At 36.5% G+C, this 24685-nt stretch overlaps 1 protein-coding gene across 3 annotated transcripts in view; it reads left to right on the forward strand.

Annotated features, from left to right (window-relative positions):
- CFAP47 (cilia and flagella associated protein 47) overlaps nt 1-24685 on the forward strand; it is a 504616-nt gene that overhangs the window by 457977 nt on the left and 21954 nt on the right. For all 3 annotated transcript variants that reach the window (XM_038587158.1, XM_038587160.1, XM_038587159.1), the window contains one exon: nt 1018-1179. In XM_038587158.1, the coding sequence (XP_038443086.1) occupies nt 1018-1179 (162 nt within the window). The remainder of the gene's footprint in view (nt 1-1017; nt 1180-24685) is intronic.

Here is a 24685-nt window from a genome sequence, read left to right on the forward strand (position 1 = left end):
TTTGCAAACCTGATTTAGGACAACTTGTATGCATGATTCATAAATTTTTGTGTGTTGTGTGATATTCTGATGTAGTTTAAGAATTCCGTTTAAATATGTATATATTCGTTTACTTTTGTCATTCCTTCTTCCTTATTTATTTGAGGTGATTTGCTGGAAGATATACAGTTAAATGAGAAAAAACAAAATAAAACCAACAGCTCTAAATTATGAAAAACAACAAGAAAATAATTATACCTAAGCTATGTTTTACCTAGATAAGTGAAGAAAGTAAAATAATTTAAAATAATCAAATAAGGGCAGCCCCGGTGGCACAGCGGTTTAGCGCCGCCTGCAGCCCAGGGTGTGATCCTGGAGACCCTGGATCGAGTCCCACATCGGGCTCCCTGCATGGAGCCTGCTTCTCCCTCTGCCTCTCTCTCTCTCTGCATCTCTATGAATAAATAAATAAAAATTTTAAAAAATAAAAATAAAATAATCAAATAATTTAAATAATTTAAATTAAAATTGCAATTTAATTTTTAAAAATCTTTAAGTTAATTTTATGAGCTTTGTAAGTATTCACAGAAAATATAATTTTTCTACATGAAGCAAGAATTGAAAAAAACCTCCTCACAATGTTTCCTTTTGAACAAAATTTCCATACCGACCTATTTGTATAACACCTGGTTCCCTTCACTGACCTCACCTTGGATTCTTAAATATTATCATATTCTGTGCTGGTTACAGAAAATTTGCAGTCAATTCTGCATATTCTACTGGTTCTTAGTAAATAACTAGAGAGTAGATAAGATGTGCTACAATATATTTATCTCACAAGGAGATTGATAATATAACGAAAGACCTAAAAATTATTCCTAAAATGTAATTAACGGTCACCTGCATTTAAGTCCCAGCCTTTTTACCAACATCACAAGGTTTGCTAACGTTTTCTGCATGGATGTTGATCTGCTATATTGTATTCTCTTTTTGCTTGTTTTCCTTTAGTATCCTCTGTAATCTCTTTTTATATTTAAGGACACAAATTACACTGAAAATTGAGTGCATAACAGATGGGATTTGGAAGTTTCCCATAATGTTGGTTGCAACTGAGCCTGATGTGGATGATGTCATTGATATTGAAGGCATTGGTTTATTTAAGGAAGCAGTTGTTGACTTCAGAATGACAAGTCAGACAAGGTAATATATCTAGCAAAAGTATGTAACAGGTTTTGTAAATGTAATTTATGCTGAATTGAGAAACAAAATTTAAGATGGAAAATTCTATTATGTCCTCTTTTGCTGTGAAGCCAGAGGAATATTGCTTCTATGAATGAAAGCTTTATATATTTCATAATTTTTCAATAAAAATTAGAAAAATAGAGTCTACAAAGTGAGGACCAAGAAAACAGGTAACAAAAGTTAGTAGATGCTGAAATTTAGGATAATAGTTCTATTTTTTTAAGGTTTTATTTATTTATTTATTTAATTTATTTGAGAGAGAGAAAGAGAGCACATGAGTATTGGGAGGGGCAGACGGAGAGAGAGAGAGAGAGAGAGAGAGAGAATTTTAAGCAGACTCTGTACTGAGTGCAGAGTCCAATGAAGGACTTGATCTCAGGACGCTGAGATCATGACCTGAGCTGACACCAAGAGTCAGATGCTTAACTGACTGAGCCCCCCAGGCACTCCTCTGTTTTTCAAAGGATGTTATTAATGTATTTTTATAGCCCACTCACCTTAAGTTTTTATTTTCAATTCCAGTATAGTTAACATACAGTGTTATATTAATTTTGGGCGTGCAATATAATGATCAACAATTCTATACATCATTCGGTGCTAATCATAATAAGTGTACTCTTGATCCCTTTCACCTATTTCACCCATCCCCCCACCTCCCCTCTGGTAATCATCAGTTTGTTATCTATAATTAAGAGTCTGTTTCTTCGTTCATCTCTATTTTTTTCCCTTTTCATTTGTTTTGTTTCTTAAATCCCACCTGGGAGTAAAATCATATGGTGTTTGTCTTTCTCTGACTTATTTCATTTAGCATTGTACTCTCTCCCTCCATCCTTGCTACTGCAAATGGCAAAATTTTGTGCTTTTTTTTTTTTTTTTTTTTTTTTTATTTATTTATGATAGTCACAGAGAGAGAGAGAGAGAGGCAGAGACACAGGCAGAGGGAGAAGCAGGCTCCATGCACCGGGAGCCTGACGTGGGATTCGATCCCGGGTCTCCAGGATCGCGCCCTGGGCCAAAGGCAGGCGCTAAACCACTGCGCCACCCAGGGATCCCAATTTTGTGCTTTTTTATGGCTGAATAATATTCTATTGTGTGTATGTGTGTGTGTGTATTTTTACCACTTCTTTATCCATTTATCTATCAATAGATACTTGGGCTGCTTCCATAATTTGGCTATTGTAAAAAAATGCTGCAAGAAAAAATAAATGTATATTTGGGCTACATATATCTTTTCAGATTAGTGTTTTTGTATTCTTGGGTAAATACTCAATAATGAGATTAGTTGATCATAGGGTAGTTCTATTTTTAATTTTTTGAGGAAGCTCTATGCTCTCTTCCACAGTGGCTACACCAGTTTACATTCCCACCAACTGTACACAAGGGTTCCTTTTCCTCCACACTCTCACCAGCACTTGTTGTTTTTTGTGCTTTTGATTTTAGCTATTCTGACAAGTGTGAGGTGATATCTCATTGTGTTTTTTTCTTCAAGTTTTTGTTAAATTCCAGTTAGTCAACATACAGTGTAATATTAGTTTCAGGTGTGTAATACAGTGGTTCATTATCTCCATACAGTAGCTGATGCTCATCACAAGTGCCCTCCTTAATCCCCATCACCTATTTCATTCATCCCCCCACCCATCTCCCCTCCAGTGACCCTCTGTTTTTTCTGTATAGTTAAGAGTCTGTTTCCTGGTTTGCCTCTCTTTTCCCCCCATGTTCATCTGTTTTGTTTCTTAAATTCCACATGGAAGTGAGATCGTATGATATTTGGCCTTCTCTGACTTATTTCACTTAGCATAATTCTCTCGAGCTCTATCCACATCGTTGCAGATGGCAAGATTTCATTCTTTTTGATGGCTGAGTAATATTCCTTTGTATACTTTTACCACCTCTTCTTTATCCATTCATTAGTAAATGGATATTTGGGCTCTTTCCATTGCTGATAATGCTGCTATAAACATGCAGGTGCATGTATCTCTTTGAATCAGTATTTTTGTCTCTTTTCAGTAAATACTTAGTACTGCAATTGCTGGATCATAGGGTAGTTTTATTTCTAAATTTTTTTTAAAAGGCTTTATTTATTTATGTTAGAGAGAGAGAGCCTCCATGCATATAAGTGGGAAGAGGGGCAAAGAGGGAGAAAGCAGGAAAGGGAGATAATCTCCAGCAGACTCCACACTGAATGCAGAACCTGCCAGGGGGCTTCATTTTATAACCCTGAGATCATGACCTGAGCTGAAACCAAGAGTTAGATGATTAACCAACTGAGCCACCCAGGCATGCCTTATTTTTAGCTTTTTGAGGGACCTCTGTAGTGTTTTCCAGTGTGGCTAAACCAGCTTGCATTCCCACCAACAGCACAAGAGGTTTCTCCTTTCTCCACATCCTCATCAATACCCATTGTTTCCTGTGTTGTTAATTTTAGCCATTCTCACAACCAAGAATTAGTATCTCATTGTGGCTTTGATTTGCATTCCACTGATGACAGTGATGTCGAACATCTTCTCATGTGTCTTTTGGCCATCTGTATGTCTTCTTTGGAGATATGTATGCTCATGACTTCTGTCCATTTTCTAATTGGATTATCTGTTTCTTGAGTGTTGAGTTGTATCAGTTCTTTATACATTTTGGATACGAACCCTTTATTAGATATGTCATTTGTAAATACCGTCTCCCATTCAGTGGGTTGTCTTTTAGTTTTGTTGATTGTTTCTTTTTTGGGCAGAAGCTGTTTATTTTGATGTAATCCCAATAGTTTATTTGCTTTTATTTCCCTTGCCAAAGAAGACATATCTAGAAAAAAATTTAAAGATAGATGGAATATTTTTCAGTAAACTTTAATGGTTTGGAGTTATGAAGTGGTTTAACTAGTTAGAGATGACTGGGTAACCTATATTGATTCTATTTTCTTTGTTATTATTTGTTCCACCATAGCTACCCTAGTTATACTTGTGATAACATAGGCAGCATGACCACAATACTTTTACTAATCTCACATGTAAAACACATTTTACACCTGTTTTTGAGATATAATGAACATGCCGTAAAATTTCATTGTAAGTATACATCTTAATAATTTCTTTGAAAAATTATAGAATTTGCAATCATAACCACATTCTAGGTTTAGAACTCTTCCATTTCCTTCCAAATATCTCTCAACCCCCTTTGCACTCAACCCCTGCTCCCACCCCCAGTCTCAGGCAACCAGTGATTTGCTTTATGTCTCTATAATCTTGCATTTTCTGGATATTTCATATAAATAAAATTGCCCAATATGTAGTATTTTTTAAACTATTTTTAAACAGTGTTAGGTTTATGACAGAATTGAGAAGAAGGTGCAGAGATTTCTCATATACCTCCTGCCCCAACTCTATGCATAGCCTTTCTGATAGTCAACTTCACTTCACTCACTGGAATGGTACATTTTTTACCAAGGATGGGGCTACATTTATCATCATAATCACCCAAAGTCCATAGTTCCCTTAGGTTAGTGTTATACATTCTATTAATTTGGAAAGAACAATGGCATATATACATCATTATAATATACAGAGTATTTTCACTGCACTAAAAAATTCCTCAGTGCTCTCCCTATTTAACTCTCTCCCACCCCGGGAAACCTAGTCTACTAGTTTTGCCTTTTTCAGAATGTTCAATAATTGGAATCATATAGTATGTAGGCTTTTCAGACTGGCTTCTTTTGCTTAGACATATGCATGTAAGGTTTATCCATGTTTTTTCATGGCTTGGTAGCTCATTTTTTTAGCATTGAGTAATCCACTGTCTGGATGTACCACAGCTTATTTACCCATTCACCTGATGAAGGATGTCTTGGTTGCTTCAACGTTTTGGCAATTGTGAACGAAACTGCTGCAAACATCTGGGTACAGGTTTTACTGTGGATATAAGTTTTCAAGTCTTTGGGGTAAACACCCAGGAGCATGATGCCAGATCTTATGATGAGGGTATGTTTAGTTTTATAAGAAATTGCCAAACTATCTTCTTCCTTTCTTTTTGCAATTTATTTATTTTTTTAATTATTTTTTATTGGAGTTCAATTTGCCAACATATAGCATATCGCCCAGTGCTCATCCCATCAAGTGCCCCCCTGGGTGCCCATCATCCAGTCACCCCAAACCCCCGCCCACCTCCCTTTCCACTACCCCATGTTCGTTTCCCAGAGTTAGGTGTCTCTCATGTTCTGTTACCCTCTTTAATATTTCCCATTCATTTTATCTCCTTTCCCCTTTATTCCCTTTCACTATTTTTTATATTCCCCAAATGAATGAGACCATATGTTTGTCCTTCTCTGATTCACTTACTTCACTCAGCATAATACCCTCCGGTTCCATCCACATGGAAGCAAATGGTGGGTATTTGTCATTTCTAATGGCTGAGGAATACTCCATTGTATACATAGACCACAGCTTCTTTATCCATTCATCTTTCGATGGACACGAAGGCTCCTTCCACAGTTTGGCTATTGTGGACATTGCTGCTAGAAATATCGGGGTGCAGTTGTCCTGTGGTTTCACTGCATCTGTATCTTTGGGGTAAATCCCCAGTAGTGCAATTACTGGGTCATAGGACAGTTCTATTTTTAACTCTTTGAGGAACCTCCACACAGTTTTCCAGAGTGGCTGCACCAGTTCACATTCCCACCAACAGTGTAGGAGGGTTCCCTTTTCTCCCCATCCTCTCCAACATTTGTTGTTTCCTGTCTTGTTAATTTTCCCCATTCTCACTGGTGTGAGGTGGGATCTCATTGTGGTTTTGATTTGTATTTCCCTGATGGCAAGTGATGCGGAGCATTTTCTCATGTGCTTGTTGGCCATGTCTATGTCTTCCTCTGTGAGATTTCTGTTCATGTCTTTTGCTCATTTCATGATTGGATTGTTTGCTTCTTTGCTGTTGAGTTTAATAAGTTCTTTATAAGATCTTGGACACTAGCCCTTTATCGGATACGTCTTTTGCAAATATCTTCTCCCATTCTGTAGGTTGTCTTTTAGTTTTGTTGACTGTTTCTTTTGCTGTGCAGAAGCTTTTTATCTTGATGAAGTCCCAATAGTGCATTTTTGCTTTCATAGATGTATCTTGCAAGAAGTTGCTGTGGCCGAGTTCAAAAAGGGTGTTGCCTGTGTTCTCCTCTAGGATTTTGATGGATTCTTGGCTCACATTTAGACCTTTCATCCATTTTGAGTTTATCTTTGTCTGCTGTAAGAGAATGGTCTAGTTTCATTCTTTTGCATGTGGCAGTCCAACTTTCCCAGCACCATTGATTGAAGAGACTGTCTTTTTTCCAATGGATAGTCTTTCTTGCTTTGTTGAATATTAGTTGACCATAGAGTTGAGGGTCCACTTCTGGGTTCTCTATTCTGTTCCATTGATCTATGTGTCTGTTTTTGTGCCAGTACCACACTGTCTTGATGACCACAGCTTTGTAGTACAACCTGAAATCTGGCATTGTGATGCCCCCAGCTATGGTTTTCTTTTTTAATATTCCCCTGGCTATTCGGGGTCTTTTCTGATTCCACACAAATCTTAAAATAATTTGTTCCAACTCTCTGAAGAAAGTCCATGGTATTTTGTTAGGGATTGCATTAAATGTGTAAATTGCCCTGGGTAACATTGACATTTTCACAATATTAATTCCGCCAATCCATGAGCATGGAATATTTTTCCATCTCTTTGTGTCTTCCTCCATTTCCTTCAGAAGTGTTCTGTAGTTTTTAGGGTATAGATCCGATACCTCTTTGGTTAGGTTTATTCCTAGGTATCTTATGCTTTTGGGTGCAATTGTAAATGGGATTGACTCCTTAATTTCTCTCTCTTCGGTCTCATTGTTAATGTATAGAAATGCCACTGGTTTCTGGGCATTGATTTTGTATCCTGCCACACTGCTGAATTGCTGTATGAGTTTAGCAATCTTGGGGTGGAGTCTTTGGGTTTTCTATGTACAGTATTATGTCATCTGCAAAGAGAGAGAGTTTAACTTCTTCTTTGCCAGTTTGAATGCCTTTTATTTCTTTTTGTTGCCTGATTGCTGAGGCTAGGACTTCTAGTACTATGTTGAATAGCAGTGGTAAGAGTGGACATCCCTGTCGTGTTCCTGATCTTAGTAGAAAGGCTCCCAGTGTTTCCCCATTGAGAATGATATTTGCTGTGGGCTTTTTGTAGATGGCTTTTAAGATGCTGAGGAATGTTCCCTCTATCCCTACACTCTGAAGAGTTTTGATCAGGAATGGATGCTGTAAAAAAAAAAAAAAAAAAAAAAAAAAAGGAATGGATGCTGTATTTTGTCAAATGCTTTCTCTGCATCTATTGAGAGGATAATATGGTTCTGTTTATTCTCTTGTTGATATGATCTATCATACTGATTGCTTTATGAGTGTTGAGCCAGCCTTGCCTCCCAGGGATAAATCCCACTTGGTCATGGTGAATAATCTTTGTAATGTACTGTTGGATTCTATTGGCCAGTATCTTGTTGAGAATTTTTGCATCTGTGTTCATCAGGGATATTGGTCTATAATTCTCATTTTTGGTGGGGTCTTTGTCTGGTTTTGGAATTAAGGTGATGCTGGCCTCATAGAACGAATTTGGAAGTACTCCATCTCTTTCTATCTTTTGGAACAGCTTTAGTAGAATAGGTATGGTTTCTTCTTTAAACGTTTGATAGAATTCCCCTGGGGGGAAAAAAAAAAGAATTCCCCTGGGAAGTCATCTGGCCCTGGACTTTTGTGTCTTGGGAGGTTTTTGATGACTGCTTCAATTTCTTCCCTGATTATTGGCCTGTTCAGGTTTTCTATTTCTTCCTGTTCCAGTTTTGGTAGTTTGTGGTTTTCCAGAAATGCGTCCATTTCTTCTAGATTGCCTAATTTACTGGCGTATAGCTGCTCATAATATGTTTTTAAAATCGTTTGTATTTCCTTGGTATTGGTGGTGATCTCTCCTTTTTCATTCGTGATTTTATTAATTTGAGTCTTTTCTCTTTTGTTTTTAATAAGGCTGGCTAGAAGTTGATCTGTCTTACTAATTCTTTCAAAGAACCAACTCCTGTTTTTGTTGATCTACAGTTCTTCTGATCTCTATTTCATTGAGTTCTGCTTAAATCTTTATTAACTCTCTTCTTCTGCTGGGTGTAGGTTTTATTTGCTGTTCTTTCTCCAGTTCCTTTAGGTGCAAGGTTAGCTTGAATATTTGAGTTTTTTTCCAGTTCTTTGAGTAATGCTCGTATTGCAATATATTTCCCTCTCAAGACTGCTTTTGCTGTATCCCAAAGATTTTGAATGGTTGTATCTTCATTCTCATTAGTTTCCATGAATCTTTTTAATTCTTCTCTAGTTTCCTAGTTGACCCTTTCGTCTTTTAGCAGGATGGTCTTTTACCTCCACGTGTTTGAATATCTTCCAAATTTCTTCTTGTGATTTAGTTCTAGTTACAAAACATTATGGTCTGAAAATATGCAGGGGACAATCCCAATCTTTTGGTATCTGTTAAGACCTGATTTGTGACCCAGTATATGGTCTATTCTGGAGAAAGTTCCATGTGCACTTGAGAAGAATGTGTATTCAGTTGTGTTTGGATGTAAAGTTCTGTAAATATCTGTGAAATCCATCTGGTCCAGTGTATCATTTAAAGCTCTTATTTCTTTGGAGATGTTGTGCTTAGAAGATCTGTCATTTACAGAAAGTGCCATGTGGAAGTCTCCCAGTAGTCTCCCATATCTAAGTATGTCATAACTTTTGTTATTAATTGATTGATATACTTGGCAGCTCCCACTTTAGGGGCATAAATATTCATGATTGTTAGGTCCTCTTGTTGGATAGATCCTTTAAGTATGATATAGTGTCCCTCTTCATCTCTTACTACAGTCTTTGGGGTAAACTTTAATTTATCTGATATGAGGATGGCTACCACTGCTTTCTTTTGAGGACCATTTGAGTGGTAAATGGTTCTCCAACCTTTCATTTTCAGGCAGTAGGTGTCCTTAGGTCTATAAAGAGTCTCTTGTAAACAGAAAATTGATGGGTCTTGCTTTTTTATCCAGTCTGAAACCCTGCATCTTTTGATGGGATCGTTAAGCCCATTCACGTTCAGAGTTACTATTGAAAGATATGAATTTAGTGTCATCATGATACCTATTCAGTCCCTGTTTCTGTGGATTGTTTCCTTGGACTTCCTGTTTCTTTTACAGAGTGCCCCTTAATATTTCTTGCAGAGCTGGCTTGGTGGTCACATATTCTTTCAGTTTGTGCCTATGTTGGAAACTCTTTATCTCTCCTTCTATTCTGAATGAGAGCCTTGCTGGATAGAGTATTCTTGGCTGCAGGTTCTTCTCATTTAGGACCCTGAATATATCCTGCCAGCCCTTTCTGGCCTGCCAGGTCTCTGTGGAGAGGTCTGCTGTTAATCTAATACTTCTCCCCATATAAGTTAGGGATCTCTTGTCTCTTTCTGCATTAAAGATCTTCCCTTTATCTTTGGAATTTGCAAGTTTCACGATTAAATGTCAAGATGTTGAACGGTTTTTATTGATTTTAGAGGGGGGATTTCTATCTCCTTGATCTGAATGGGTGTTTCCCTCCCCAAGTTAGGGAAGTTCTCAGCTATGATTCATTCAAATATACTTTCTGGTCCTCTGTCCCTTTTGGCACCCTCTGGAACCCCAATTAAATGTAGAATTTTTTCCTTCTGAGGCTGTCATTTATTTCCCTTAACATTTCCTCATGGTCTTTTAATTGTTTTTCTATTTTTTCCTCAGCTTCATTGCTTGCCATCAAATTGTCTTCTATGTCAACTCACTCATTCTTCTACCTCATTAATCCTCATTGTTAGGACCTCCAGTTTGGATTGCATCTCATTTAATTGATTTTTAATTTCAGCCTGATTAGGTCTAAATTCTGCAGTCATGAAGTCTCTTGAATCTTTTATGCTCTTTTCCAGGACCACCAGTAGCTTTATAATTGTGCTTCTGAATTGGCTTTCTGACATTGAATTGTAATCGAACAGACAAAAAAAAAAAAAAAAAGGAACAGAAAACAAAAACAAAAACAAAAAAAACAAGAGGGGTATCCTCTGGTTCTATATACTGTAAATCCCTCGACTTCCCCTGGAGCTTTCCAGCGCTGCTTGGTCAAAAACTTGCTCTTCCCCTGTCCTTGCAGCTGGTCTTCTGGGGGAGAGGGTGCTGTGCTGATTCTCAGGTGTGTGCACCTGGGGGAGCTGCCCCGCCCCCTGCCAGGTACATGGCTCAGTGGGAGCTGTTGACCCAGTGAGGACTCTGTTCCCTGGGGCCCTACTCGGTCCAAGGCAGGAGGTGACACCAGGAGGAACAACCACACAGGCGGTGGCCAGCTCCCCAGCCCTAGAGTCAGCTCCCACAGTAACTACCGCAGTCTCCCAGTCGGCACTGGCCTGGGCGCTCCGGAGGCAGGAGGCGCTGATCTGCACAGCTTGGGGCCTTCGGAGGCAGGAGCGTCCTCGCTGTCCTGGGCCCTCCCCGCCTCAGCCTGTCTGAGGGGAATGTCGGATCCCGGGCTGTGTCCCCGGCGCCCTGGGATCCGGGGCCTGCGCTGCTGGAATCACGCTCCCGGGGCCGCACAGCCCCCTCCGCGCTGAGCTGCTGCCTGACCCACTGGCTTCTCCCCGACACCACGCCGGGCGGCTCGAAGCCTTTACCGTGCTCTGCCCGCGGGGAGTGGGGCGCTCTCCCCTGGGCGCACCTCCTGTTAGTGACCCCGGGAACCTGGGGGCTCCACTGCCCCTCTTGGGGTCCTGCCCGAGTTCCCTGAGCGCCTTTCCTTCCCGGAAGGTTGGTAAAGTTTCTGCTCCTCCCGGACTGGGCTCTCCTGTCCTGGAGGCTCTCACCGCCCCCCTTAGCCCGGCTCCTCGTGGGGCCCCTCCCCCACTGGATATTTATTTATTTATTTATTTATTTATTTATTTATTTATTTATTATTTTTCTGTCTTCCTACCTTGTTAAAAGCGCAAACTCTTCTCTCTGTAGCATTCCAGCTGTTCTCTCTTTAAATCTTAGCCAAATTCATAGGTTTTCAGAATGATTTGAAAGTTATCCGTGTAAGTTGGTGGGGACAGGTGAGGTGAAGACCCTACTCCTCCGCCATCTTGTTCCGCCCCCCCCCCCCCAACTGTCTTCCTAAGTGGCTGTGCCATTTTGTATTCTCACCAATTGTGAATGACAGTTTCTGTTGCTCTATATCCTCATCAGCATGTGATTCTGTTAGTGTTCTGGATTTTGGCCATTTTAAAATAAGTGTAGCAGTATCTCATTGTAGTTTTAGTTTGCATTGCCTAATAACATACGGTACACAATACATCTTTTCAAATGCTTACTTGACATCTGCATATCTCCTTTGGTGAGGAATGTGATAAGGTCTTCAGCTCACTTAAATTGGGCTGCTTGGGGTTTTTTATTGTTGAATTTTAAGAGTTCTCTCCATATAATGCATAATAGTCCATTATCAATGTGTCTTTTACAAATACTTTCTCCCAGTCTGTAGCTTGTGTTCTAATTCTCTTGATACTGTTCATCACAGAGAAGTTTTTACTGTTAACAGCGTCCAACTAACCGATTTTTCTTTCATGAATTGTGTCTTTGCTGTTATATCTAAGGCATCACCATACCAAAAGTCATCTAGGTTTTCTCTTATGCTATCTTCTACTACATAGTTTTGTGTTTTGCATTTAGGTTTATAATCCATTTTGAGTTAACTTTTGTATGAGTATAAAGTATGTGTCTAGATTCTTTTTTGTTTCCTTGCATGCAGATGTGCAGTTGTTCCAGCACCATTTGTTGAAGAGACTCTTTGCTTCATTGTATTGCTTCTGCTCTTTTGTCAAAGATCGGTTGACTGATCGATATATGTATGTGTATTTCTAGGCCCTCTGTTCTATTCCACTGATCTATTTGCGTGTTCTTTGGCCAATACCACACTGTCTTGATTACTGTAGCTTTATAGTAAGTCTTGAAGTTGGGTAGTCTTATTCTACAACTTCCAAAGATATTTCAAATTATTAGATATTTTTGTTTACATGTAGATATATTAAGTGCACTCAGAAAGTTTTTCAGGACTAGTGAAATAGTTTCAACTGATTTTATCATAACCAATATTTTCTCAAATGCAATATTGGCAAAAAAAAAAAAAAAACAGTTGGAAATAAGCTCCCCAAATTGTATTTTTTGATTATACTCAATGTTGTTTCCCTTTGCTTATATATATTTTAGCTCAGTAATAGTTCAGATGGTTTTTCCTTTATGTTTGAGCAATTGAAATTGTCTCATTAGATTCTCTGTCTGTAGGCCTTTCATTCCAACTTACTTTATATATTGCAGTAAAACCAATCTCCTTAAAACAATGCTATTGGGCAGCCCCGGTGGCGCAGCAGTTTAGTGCCACCTGCAGCCCAGGGTGTGATCCTTGGGGACCCAGGATCAAGTCCCACATCAGGCTCTTTGCATGGAGCCTGCTTCTCCCTCTGCCTGTGTCTCAGCTTCTCTGTGTCTCTCATGAATAAATAAATAAAATCTTTAAAAAAAACAAAAACAATGTTATTAACATGTAACTCCCCTTGTCAAAAGCATTTGATAGTTTCCTGTTGCTTACCCAAAGTTGCATCTAAATTATGCATGTTCTTCATGGTCCTAGCTCATTCTGACCTTTCCTATTTCTTCTTTCCACTGCCTAAAACAGATCTTCTGCCTCAGTCTTAAGGAAAAAAATATCACAATTCTCAGAGTGTCTTATCCGTTACTCCTCACCTTTCTTCAGTTTCTGTCTGCTTCTAAAATGCCCTTCATATCCTCTCCACATTTCTAAATTCTACTCATTGTTCTTCTCATCACAAAATAATCTTACTTGACAATTTATATATACTTATATATATGTGTACATATGTAAATACACCATATATATACATATAATATATGTAATTATATGTATTTCTTAAGCATAATATATAGAATTTTTTTGCAATTTCTTCTGTGTCTTTTGTATTTGCAATACTAGGCTTTGTTCAAAATTAGTTTCTATTAGATATCTAGTAATGAATCAAACTTAGAAAAATAATTTAGAATTACTTATTTTATTCATTCAACAAAATTTCCAAAGATAAATATTCCAGTTAGGCCAGTATAATACGGTATTCTCTTAGAAAAATTACTGTTATTGTGTGCAAGAGAACAAAATGACATTCTACTTTAATATGAAAATATAAACCCATAATGAAACTCATAGTTTGAGTTTCATTTATTTTCGAAGGTTCTAAGACTCTAAATTGTGTTTTTCTTCTGTAAATGCTTGAATCAAAGTTAGTATTCAATAAATGTTAAGTTAATTGTGAAACCAACTAAAAGGCACCGAGCTGATTTCTGCAGGCAAATTCAAAGAATATAGAGCTTTGTAATTATTGCATATCAATAGACAATAAGCATTGGATAAGGTGGTGTTTTATTCCAATTATAGTTTACTCTATAGAAAGCAAGATCCCCATGGGACCATGTTTTATTCATCTTTGTAAACTCTCTACCTAGGTATGCAATAAACTATTTCAATCAACAGATACTTTAAACTAAGTCTTGAAACTTAAGTTGTCACTTGAAATGCAGATTAGGGAAGGAATTGAAAGAGTTCCAGGAGGAGGGTATTATATGTACAAAGTTCTAGAGGGATGAGACAGTGAGTTCTATTGAAAGTACTGAAAGTAGTTAGAATAGCTGCAGTTAGGAGCACCATGGAGACACTGGGAGCAGGTAACAGAATTGGCATTATGGTTCTCAACTAGAGAACCATAAGGCTCCTGGATTCTATTATTCTATTCATTCATCATGCCTGAGGGAAAGAGTAGAATAATGTAGTGACCATTTCAAATTCATTAATTCAATAGTTATTGCACATCTCCTTGTTCCATGTAGTGACCATTTCAAATTCATTAATTCAATAATTATTGCACACCTCCCTTGTTCCATTTGTCTGTGCTCATACGTCTGTTGTGTGGTCAACAATTAGAGTAAATATTTGGCATCTTCTTTATCTCTCATTCTTCAGAACATGAGATTCTAGAGCACAAAATCATCATTTAGTAAGTGCTTTATACATCCTAGGGCTTCAGTAAATATTGATAGTGAGTAAATGAATAAATTCATGAAATCAGAATAAAGAGAAACATCTCGAGGATCCACCTAGTCAGTTATTCAGAATCACAAAAGTTAGAAAATAAAGTACTGAATAAATATATATGGATTATATACTATTGTGTCATTATTTTAATTTCCTGTTCCATATCTTGATGTCTATATTAGTATTTATCGATAAATATGTATGTCATATCTCTATATAATACCTTATTTTCCTTAACTGAAAATTAACATGGCCATTTAAAACTTTGTCAATGCACGTAACATCAAGATGTTACAAATCTTGATAGCAAAATTCATAAGTGATCAACTTAAAAAATATATGCTTTGGGTGAATAATAAAAAAAGAAACACTTTTATCTGGAAGAAATGTAATTTGCTGATTGAAATTTGATAGGTATACAGAGCTCTAATGTTCCCTCATAAAATGTAATCATTGAGATTAGTTAAGAGGAAAAAAAAGGAAGGGGAGGGAACCATGATGTAAAATTCTCAAATCTTGAGTCAAAAAATATCCTTTACCATTCTATAACAATCCAAAGGTATTACTGTTTATCTTCATTAAACAGGGGTTATAAATATTGCTTTATGTTAAAGCATCAGCTTTATTAATAGTTTAAAACACACTTTGAGTAGGTTTATAGTATATGTGGCAAATAAGACCTTAAATCACAAGATGGTACTTTAAAAAATAGTACTATTTAGAGAGGATTTAATCAATAAATATTAATAATTTTTGTGGTCATAGAACTAAACTCATTTGGATCAGGAAATGAGTAAAGCAATTATATTTTTCAGTTCTTCTATAAAATTATCATGTTAAGTAATTTAATCTTTAGGAGTAAAGAATAAAGATCTCTTTCTTCACAGCATGCAGTAAGGAATTGCTGAGGGTTTTATACATACAGTACTGCAAACTGGCTGGTTATTAAGAGCAGCCCCTGTAATACAAGGGTGACAGAGGGGCACCTGGGGGGCTTAGTGGTTGAGCATCTGCCTGTGGCTCACGTCATGATCCCAGGGTCCTAGGATCAAGTGCCATATTAGGCTTCCCATAGGGAGCCTGCTTCCCCCTCTGCTAATGTCTCTCTCTCTCTCATCTGCTAATGCCTCTCTCTGTATATCTCTCATGAATAAATAAATAAAATCTTTAAAAAAAAAAAAAAAAAGAAAGGGTGACAGACTGTAGTCTGTGCCAGGAAATTCATGGCAAGTATAGTGACTGGCTCATAAACAGGTATCCCATAAGTATTAATTGAAGGAGAGGTGCCTGGGTGGCTCAGTTGATTTAGCATCCGACTCTTGATTTCAGCTAAGGTCGTGATCTCAGGGTCCTGGATTGAGCCCCATGTTGGGCTCCATGCTCAGTGGGGAGTCTGCTTCAGGATTTTCTCTCTCCCTCTGCGCCTCCCCCACTCACATGATCTCTCTCTCAAATAAATAAATAAATAAATATTTTTTTTAAAAGAAGAGGAGGAAAAAAGCCTTAGTTTAGAAAAGAGAGAAAATATTAATTGAAGGAATAGGATTAAGAAGGAAAATTATTAGAAACAATATTCATGTTTTCAGCTGCTTAGCATAGCCGTATATACCACAAATGGAGAACAAGCAAAGTATTATCTTGACTGTGAAGCAGAAATTTATTGTATAATACCATTGAGATTTGGTGGGAATAGATAATATTGAAACATACATTTTTAATAAGACTTTATTTCTAGAGCCATTTTTTTAAGTATACAGAAAAATTGCACATAAAGCACAGAGACTTCCTGTATTCCTCCTCCCCAAACCCCAGCACAGTTTCCTCTCTTAATAATACCTTGCATCAATGTGTCACATTTGTGACAATTGACAAACCCATATTGATATATTATTATTAACTAAAGACCATAGTTTACATTAGGATTTACTTTTTGTGTTATACACTTTTATGGATTTTGACAAATGTATGTTCAACGTTATAGTATCATACAGAATAGTTTTCACTGCTCTAAAAATCCCCCCATCTTTCACCTATTTATTCTCCCTACTTTCTGAACCCTTGGCAGCCACTGATCTTTTTACTGACTCTGTAGTTTTATCTTTTCTAGAATGTCATATGGCTAGAATTATATATTATGTAGCCTTTTCAGACTGGCTTCTTTCACTAGCAATATGCATTAAAGGTTGGTCTTTTTGTAGCTTCATACTTCACTTCTTTACATAGCTGAATAATGGACATCTTGATAGATTATAGTTTGGGGCAAGTATGAAAAAAGTTGCTGTAAACATTTGCTCAGGTTTTTGCATAGATGTATGTTTTTAAATCATCTGGATAAACACCTAGTATTATAAATGCTGGATTGTATAGTGAGCATATCCTTAGATATGTAAGAAGCTGCCAAATTATCCTCTAAAGTGACTGCACCATCTTGCATCTCCAGGAGCAGTGAATGAGATTTCCCGTTGTTCTACATCTTCACCAGCATTTGGTGGTGTTAGGTTTTTTGGGTTGTAACCATTCTTTTTTTTTTTTTTTCTAAGATTATGTTTATTCATGAGAGACACAGAGAGAGAACGGGAGAGAGAGATAGAGAGGCAGAGACAGGCAGAGGGAGAAGCAGGCTCCATGCACCGGGAGCCCGATGTGGGACTCGATCCCCGGACTCCAGGATCACACCCTGGGCCGAAAGCAGGTGCTAAACCGCTGAGCCACCCAGGTGTCCTGGTTGTAGCCATTCTAATAGTGGTATCTCATTGTTATAACTTGCTGTTTCCTAATGTTAATGACACTGAGCATGTTATATGCTTATTTGCCACTTGTATATCTTCGTTTGTGAGTAGTTTATTAAGATCTTTTTAAAATATCATTAACATATTTTATTTTTCATTAAGATATTTTAATTGGATTTTTGGTTTTGTTCTTGTTGAGCTTTTAGAATCATTTATAAATTTTGGATATAAATCCTTTACAGGTACTTGTTCTGAAAAGTCATTCTCCCAGTGTGTAGCTTGTGTTTTCATACACTTACCAGTGCCTTTCATAGAGAAAAGCTTTTTAATTTTAATAAAGCCTAACTAGTCAGTTTTTTCTTTCCTGTGTTATGCTTTTGGTTTTGTATCTAAAAACTCATCACCAGGGGCACCTGGGTGGCTTAGTTGGTTAAGCATCTGCCTTCAGCTCAGGTCATGATCCCGAGGTTCTGGGACCAAGCCCCATGTTGGGTTCCATGTTTAGCAGGAGCCTGGTTCTCCCATTACTGGTCCCCTCCCCATGCACGCGCTCTCTCTCTCTCTCCCTCTCCCTCTCAGATAAAAAATAAATAAAATAAAAAATAAAAACTCATTACCAAATGCAAAGTTGCTTTTATTTTTTTGTATGTTCTCTTCTAGATAGCTTATAGTTTTCCCATTTACATTTAGGCCTATCATCCACATTGACTTAATTTTTCTGAAAGGTGTAAGGTTTGAATGTAGGTTCTTGATTGATTGATTTTTGGTTAATTACATATTGGTTTCCAATTTGTATAGCACCATTTGTTGAAAGACTCCTTTCTCCATTAAATTACCTTTACTTCTTTGTCAAAGAAGAGTTGCCTGTATTTATGCAAGCTTATACCTGGTTTATTTACTCTGTTCCATTGCTATCTGTGTCAATTTTTTCACCTCTTCTATACCATTTTCATAGTAAGATCTGAAATCAGGTAGTGTGAGTCCTAGAACTTTCTTTTTCACTACTGTGTTAACTATTTTAGGTATTTTACTTTTTTGTGTAACTTTATATTCAGTTTATACATGTCTCAAAGTAGCTTTCTTATATTTTTATTGAGATTGAATTAAATATACAGATAAAGTTTGGAGGAATTGATATCTTAATAATATTGAGACTTCCTAGTCATGGACATGGAATATCCATTTATTTAGTTCTTCATTTCTTTATCAGAATTTTGTAGTTTTCATGGTGTATATTGTTCTTACGGGACTATTTCAGTGGTGTAAATAATAAACACTTTTTCTTAAAAAAAAAAGACTTTTGTAGTTTTCCTCATCTAGATCTTGTAAATATATTGTTAGATTTATACCTATTAACTTCGCTTTTTGGTGCTCATGTAAATAGTGTTGTGTGTTCTATTTCAAATTCCAGTTGTTCCTTGCTGGTACATAGGAAAATGGTTGATTTTTGTAATTAACTTTGTATCCTGTAACTTTACCGTAATTGCTTATTAGTTCCAGGCAATTTTTTGGTCAATTCTTTGGGATTTGTTATATAGACAATCATGTCATTTACAACCAAGGACAGTTTTAATTTCTTACTTTTTGATCTGGATATCTTTTACGTCCTTTTCATGTTTTATTATACTATCTAGGACTTCCAGTATGAAGTTGCATAGGAGTGGTGAGAGGAAACATCTTCGTCTTGTTTTCAATGTTAGGAAGGAAACGTCTGTTTTCTCGTCATTAAGTTTGATTGTAGCTGTAGGTTTTTTATAGATGTTTTTAATAACATTGAAGAAGTTCTCTTTTATTCCTACTTTGCTAATAGTTTTTATCATGAATGAGTACTGGATTTTGTCTAATGCTTTATCTATATCTGTTGAAACGGTCATTTGATTTCTCTTCCTAGACTGTTGATGTGATAAATTAAATTAATTGATTTTCAAGCATTGAGGCCCCATTGTATACCCCGAATAAATCCCACTTGTTTATGGCATATAATTCTTTTTACAAATTGTTGGATTTGATCTGCTGATATTTTGTTGAGGAATGTTGCATCTGTGTTCACGAGAGATATTGGTCTTTAATTTTATTTTCTTGTAAAACCAAATTTACTGCTTTGGTATTAGGATGATGCTAGCCTCACAAATGAATTAGGAAATGTTTCCTCTGCTTCTATTTCTAGAAGAGATTATAGAAAGTTGATAATACTTCTTATTTAAATATTTGGTAGAATTTGCCAGTAAGATGCATATAGTTGTTGTTGTTTTTTTTAAGAAGTATCTAAGGCAAAGTGCAAAGACTTCTGTTATGTATCTGTCTGCCATATATTCCCCTGTAAAAATCTAAGAATATAAGGGTTGAAACATCATGTTGAACTTTGGATTGAGGTTTAAAGAAGAGAAAATGGAAAGAAGATTATAGGTCATATAGAAGGATACTAGCCATGTGGGATAACCTTCTTATGCTGATGATAAAAATGGCAAAGAAATAAGACAGAGAAGAGTCAACTACTATCCATATATCTTCTTTTGGTATATTTGATAAGAATATTTAAATAACCCATCTTACTGATGGGTCTACTATCAGAAGGCATACTATGCTCTGTAATTAGTTTTAACTTTATGGTGATAACTCCTTGATTATGTAGCAATTATGGGTATGAGAAATTATCATAATAATAAGGAAGGGAAATCTGGACATTTTGAGGTATAATGCTGTGGTACAGTTGGTTAGAGAAACATGAATAACTTATCTATTCTGAATTTTGGATTATAAGAGAGTCACTAAGTCTCAAGGGTATCTAGAAGTATGAGAAAAACAGAAGGAGGAGCTCTCCTAAAATCTTTCACCAAGGTTCTAGAAAACAAAAGATAACAAATAAACTTACCCTATGGGAACTGAAGAGAAATGATGCCCATATCTAAAAAAAAAAAAAAAAAAATAGTTTCATCACTCAAACCAATAATAGGACATCGTACTTTCAATCATTCATTCCTTTATTTTTATTATTCATTTATTCAGTGGATATGTTTATCACACAAACATTTAGACAAATATAAAAGTTTGTTGTGACAAGAATGAAGGATGTTCTGAATGCATATAATGAGGAGATTTGGCTAAGTCACAGAGGCCAGGGCAACTTCTCTGGGGAACGGTTTGAAAGTTTATAGGAGATAAGAGAATGAGGAGGAAGGCAAGAGCATTGTGAACATAAAAAAAACATATGGGCAAAGATTCTTTAGTGAGAGAGTGCTAGATATGAACAGATGACCAAGGAATACCAGAGTGGATGAGAAATGGGTATAAAGGGATATGGAGGAGATGGGAAGATGCTGGAGAGGTCATTTGAAGCCAGAAAATACAAGGCTTTTTAGGTAAAATGGCCATGAAATTCACTATCCAAACTGGAATTAAAGACTCAATTAATAATCAGGCTTGGCAACGAAGTAAGCCAGGCAGATCTGAGCAAACCAACACTTCTGGCTATGGTAAGAAGTTTGCTCTTTATCTAAAGAATAATGGAAAGTCATTAAAGTATTATAATCAGAGAAGCAGGGGCGCCTGGGTGGCTCACTGGCTGAGTGTCTGCCTTCTGCTTGGGTTGTGATCCCAGGGTCTTGGGATTGAGCCCCACATCAGGCTCCCTGTGGGAAGTCTGCTTCTCCCTCTGCCTCTCTCTCTGTGTATCTCATGAATAAATAAATACAATCTTTTTTAAAAATCACAGAAGTGGTGTATTTGGAAAAAGAATACCTTAGCTAAAATGTATAGGAAGGATAAATATAAATGGAGGTAGACCATTTAGTTAGTTGGCTAATGCTATTGTCTAGGCAATAAGGAATTAGTTGAATATTTGGGAGCAGAAGTAGAAAAGGAATGTGTATAAATTAGAGAGAAGCTTCACAGAGATAAAATCTACGAATTTAGCAATGGATTTAGAAATCAGGATGTTACACCTTGTTAGAGATTATTCAATCATGAACCCTAGGATTACCTATAAGGTAGAAGGTATCATAATACTGGGTGGATGTTGGATATAGGACCTGTGATTTTGGGGTGATTATAAAAGGTACATTGTTTTTAATTTGTCTCCAAATGTTTATTGCAGAAGTACAATTGTTATTATGTATTTATCTCACATCCTCTGATTTTGCTGAAAGGTTTCTACAAGCTTTGTTTTTGATTCCTTGGCATTTTCTACATAGACAATCGTGTTTTTTATAAGTAAGGCAGTTATTTCTTCATTTCCAATCGGTATGACTTTATTTTATTTTATGCCTTATTTCACTGGCTAGGACTTCCAGTACTATACTGAATGAGAATGATGAGAGTGGACATAGTTGCCTTTTTTCCAAACTTAAAGGGAAATGATTTAGTCATTTGTCATTACATATGATATAAGCTGTGGGATTTTTACAGAGAACGCTCATCAAGTTGAGAAATTTGTTTCCCCTCAGCTGTAGTTTCCTAGAGCTGCTGTAACAAATTATCATAATCTGGGTGGCTTTAAACAATAGAAATTTATTCTGTCACAGTTCTGGAGAATAGAAATCTGAAATCAAGGTGTTGGCAGGTCTCTACACTCTTGGGAAGAATTGGATCCATCCCTTTTTCTTTGCTTCTGGGGTTGATTGTAAACCTTAAGCTTCCTTGGTTTGTGGACACAGTCCAATCTCTGCTGCGATGTCACATGGCATTCTCTTTGTGTGTCTTTCTCTGTATCTCGTTTCATAATGATATCTGTCATATTGGATTAGAGCCCACCCTAATTCAGAATGTCCTCATCTTGAATTGATTACATATGAAATGACCCTACTTTTAAATAAGGTCATATTGAAGGCACTGGGGATGAAGACTTCAACATACATTTTGTGGAAGACAATTCCTAATTTCCTTACTCTGATTTTCTAAGAGCCTTTATCATGAATGGGTGTTGAATTTTGTCAAATGATTTTTTTGCACCAATTGATATTATCAGGCCATCTTTCTTCTTTTGGTTGTTGTCATGGTGGATTACATTGGTCAAATTTCAAATACTGAACTAAATTTACATTTCTGGAATAAAGCCAACGTGGTCTTGGTATATATTTCTTTTTATGCATTGCTAGGTTAAGTTTGCTAAAATTTGGTCAGGATTTTTGTGCCCAAGTTTATGAGAAATATCGGATTATAGTTTACTTATAAATTGTTATTATTATCATTACTATTATTATGATTAGGGTGCTGTCTCTCGTTTTACTAAATGAGTAATGCTGTACTCAAAAAAATGAGTTTCAGAAATGCTCAAATCTGTATGATCTTAATTATATGTGAAATCTAAAAAAGCTGAACTCAGAGAGTAGAATGGTGGTTGTGAGGAATTGGGAGATGGAGGAAACGGGGAGATGTTGGTCAACAACATCTTCTATTTTTTGCAAGAAATTTTGTTGACTGTTTATTTGCTGTGCAGAACCTTTGTAGCTTGAGTTAGTCCCACTTGTTTGTTTTCACTTTCATTGTTTGGGCTCTTGGTGTCATTGAAAAAAATCATTGCCAGGACCAATCCCAAGGAGCTTTTCCCTATGCTTTCTTTAAGGAATTTTATAGTTTTAGGTCTTAAATTAATTCTCTAATCCTTTTTTTAAATTTTTCATGAATGATGAAAGTGTCCAATTGCATTCTTTTGCATGTAATTATCCAGTTTTCCCAGAATATTGATTAAAGAGACTGTCCTCTTTCCCCATGGAGTTATTTCTGTGCCTTTACCATATATTAGTTGACTGCATATGTGAGAGTTTATTTCTAGGCTCTCAATTCTGTTCTACTGTTGTGTCTGTTTTTATGCCAGGGCCATACTATTTTAATTACTACAGCTTTGTAATATGGTTTGAAATCAAAAAGTGTTATCCCTCCAGCTTTGTTCTACTCAAGATTGCTTTGTTTTTTCAGGGTTTCTTGTGGTTCCATATAAATTTTAGGATTCATTTTTTCTATATATAAAAAATGACATTGGGATTTTGATGGAGATCACATGGACTCTATCGATGGCTTTGGTTGTATGGATATTTTAATAATATTAATTCTTCTGACCCCTGAACACAGTATATCTTCCTATTTGTCTCCAATTTCTTTCATCAAAATCTTCGAGTTTCCAGTGTACAGATCTTTAACCTCCTTGGTTAAATTTATTACTAAGTATTTTATTCATTTAAATGCAATTGAAAAATGGGACCATTGTCTTTATTTATTTTCCAGATAATGTGTTGTTAGCATATGGAAACTGATTAGTTATATATGGCAACTGATTTTTGTATGTTGGTTTTGTGTCCTATAACCTAAAATTTTGTTTATTGATTCTAAATTTTTTGGTGTAGTTCTCAGGATTTTCTATATCTTAGATCATATCATGCATAAGAAAAGAGACAATTTTACTTCTTTTCTGATATGGATACCTTTCATTTCTTTTTCTTATATGCTTACTCTGGCATGGACTTTCAGTACTGTGTTGAGTAGAAATAGTGAGAGTGGGCACTTTTGTCTTGTTTGTGATCTTAGAGGAAAAGCTATCAACCTTTCATCATTGATTATGATGTTGGCTGTGGGCTTGTCATATATGGCCTTTATTATGTTGAGCTGTGTTCATTCTAAATACAATTTGTTGAGAGTTATTATCGTGAAAGGATGTTGAATTTTGTCAAATGCTTTTTCGTACTTGTCTAAATGATAATGTAAATTTTATCTTTAACACTGCTAATGTGGTATGTCATATTTATTAATTGGTTTATTCAACCCATCTTTGCATCTGATAAATCCTACTTGATTGTGGCATATGAAACTTTTAATGCACTGTTGAATTCAGTTTGCTAGTCTTTTGTTGAGAATTTTTATACCTGTATTTATCAGGGATATTTTCTTTACTTGTAGTGCTCTTATTTGGTTTTGCCAACAGGGCAATGCTGATCTCATAAAATGAGTTGGTGAATGTTCCTTTCTGTTCGATATTTGGCAAGAATTTTAAAAAGGATTGGTATTAATTCTTTTTTAAATATTTGGTAGAATTCACCAGTGAAACCATCTGGTCCTGGGATTTTCTATGTTGGCTGGCTTTTAATCATTGATTCAATCTCCTGACTCATGTTACTGTCTTCACCTTTAAAGTAGCAATCAGGGCAGCCTGGGTGGCTCAGAGATTTAGCGCCGCCTTCAGCCCAGGGCGTGATCCTGGAGACCCAGGATCAAGTCCCACGTCAGGCTCCCTGAATGGAGCTTGCTTCTCCCTCTGCCTGCGTCTCTGCCTCTCTGTGTGTCTCTTGTGAATAAATAAATAAAATCTTTTAAAAAAATAAAGTAGCAATCACTTCTACCAGTCTTTGCTGACTAATTTCACTTTCACTAATTTCACTTTCAGTCCTTCTTGGGATTCTGAGTCTTTCTCAGTGCTTTTCTATGTCTATACCTGCTTCACACCTCTTACTCTAATCTCATGGTCAAATTCTGTCCATTTTATCAAGCTACTCTGAGAGCTGACAGGCTTCTTTTTGCTTTCCATAAGGCGATTCTCAATGCTCCACTTTCTGGTTTCTAGTGGGGAGCACACACAAGGAACTAGCCATGGGGTGAGAATGTCTGGGTGTG

The sequence above is a fragment of the Canis lupus genome, chromosome X, assembly GCF_011100685.1.
Source record: "Canis lupus familiaris isolate Mischka breed German Shepherd chromosome X, alternate assembly UU_Cfam_GSD_1.0, whole genome shotgun sequence".
Classification (NCBI taxonomy): domain Eukaryota; kingdom Metazoa; phylum Chordata; class Mammalia; order Carnivora; family Canidae; genus Canis; species Canis lupus.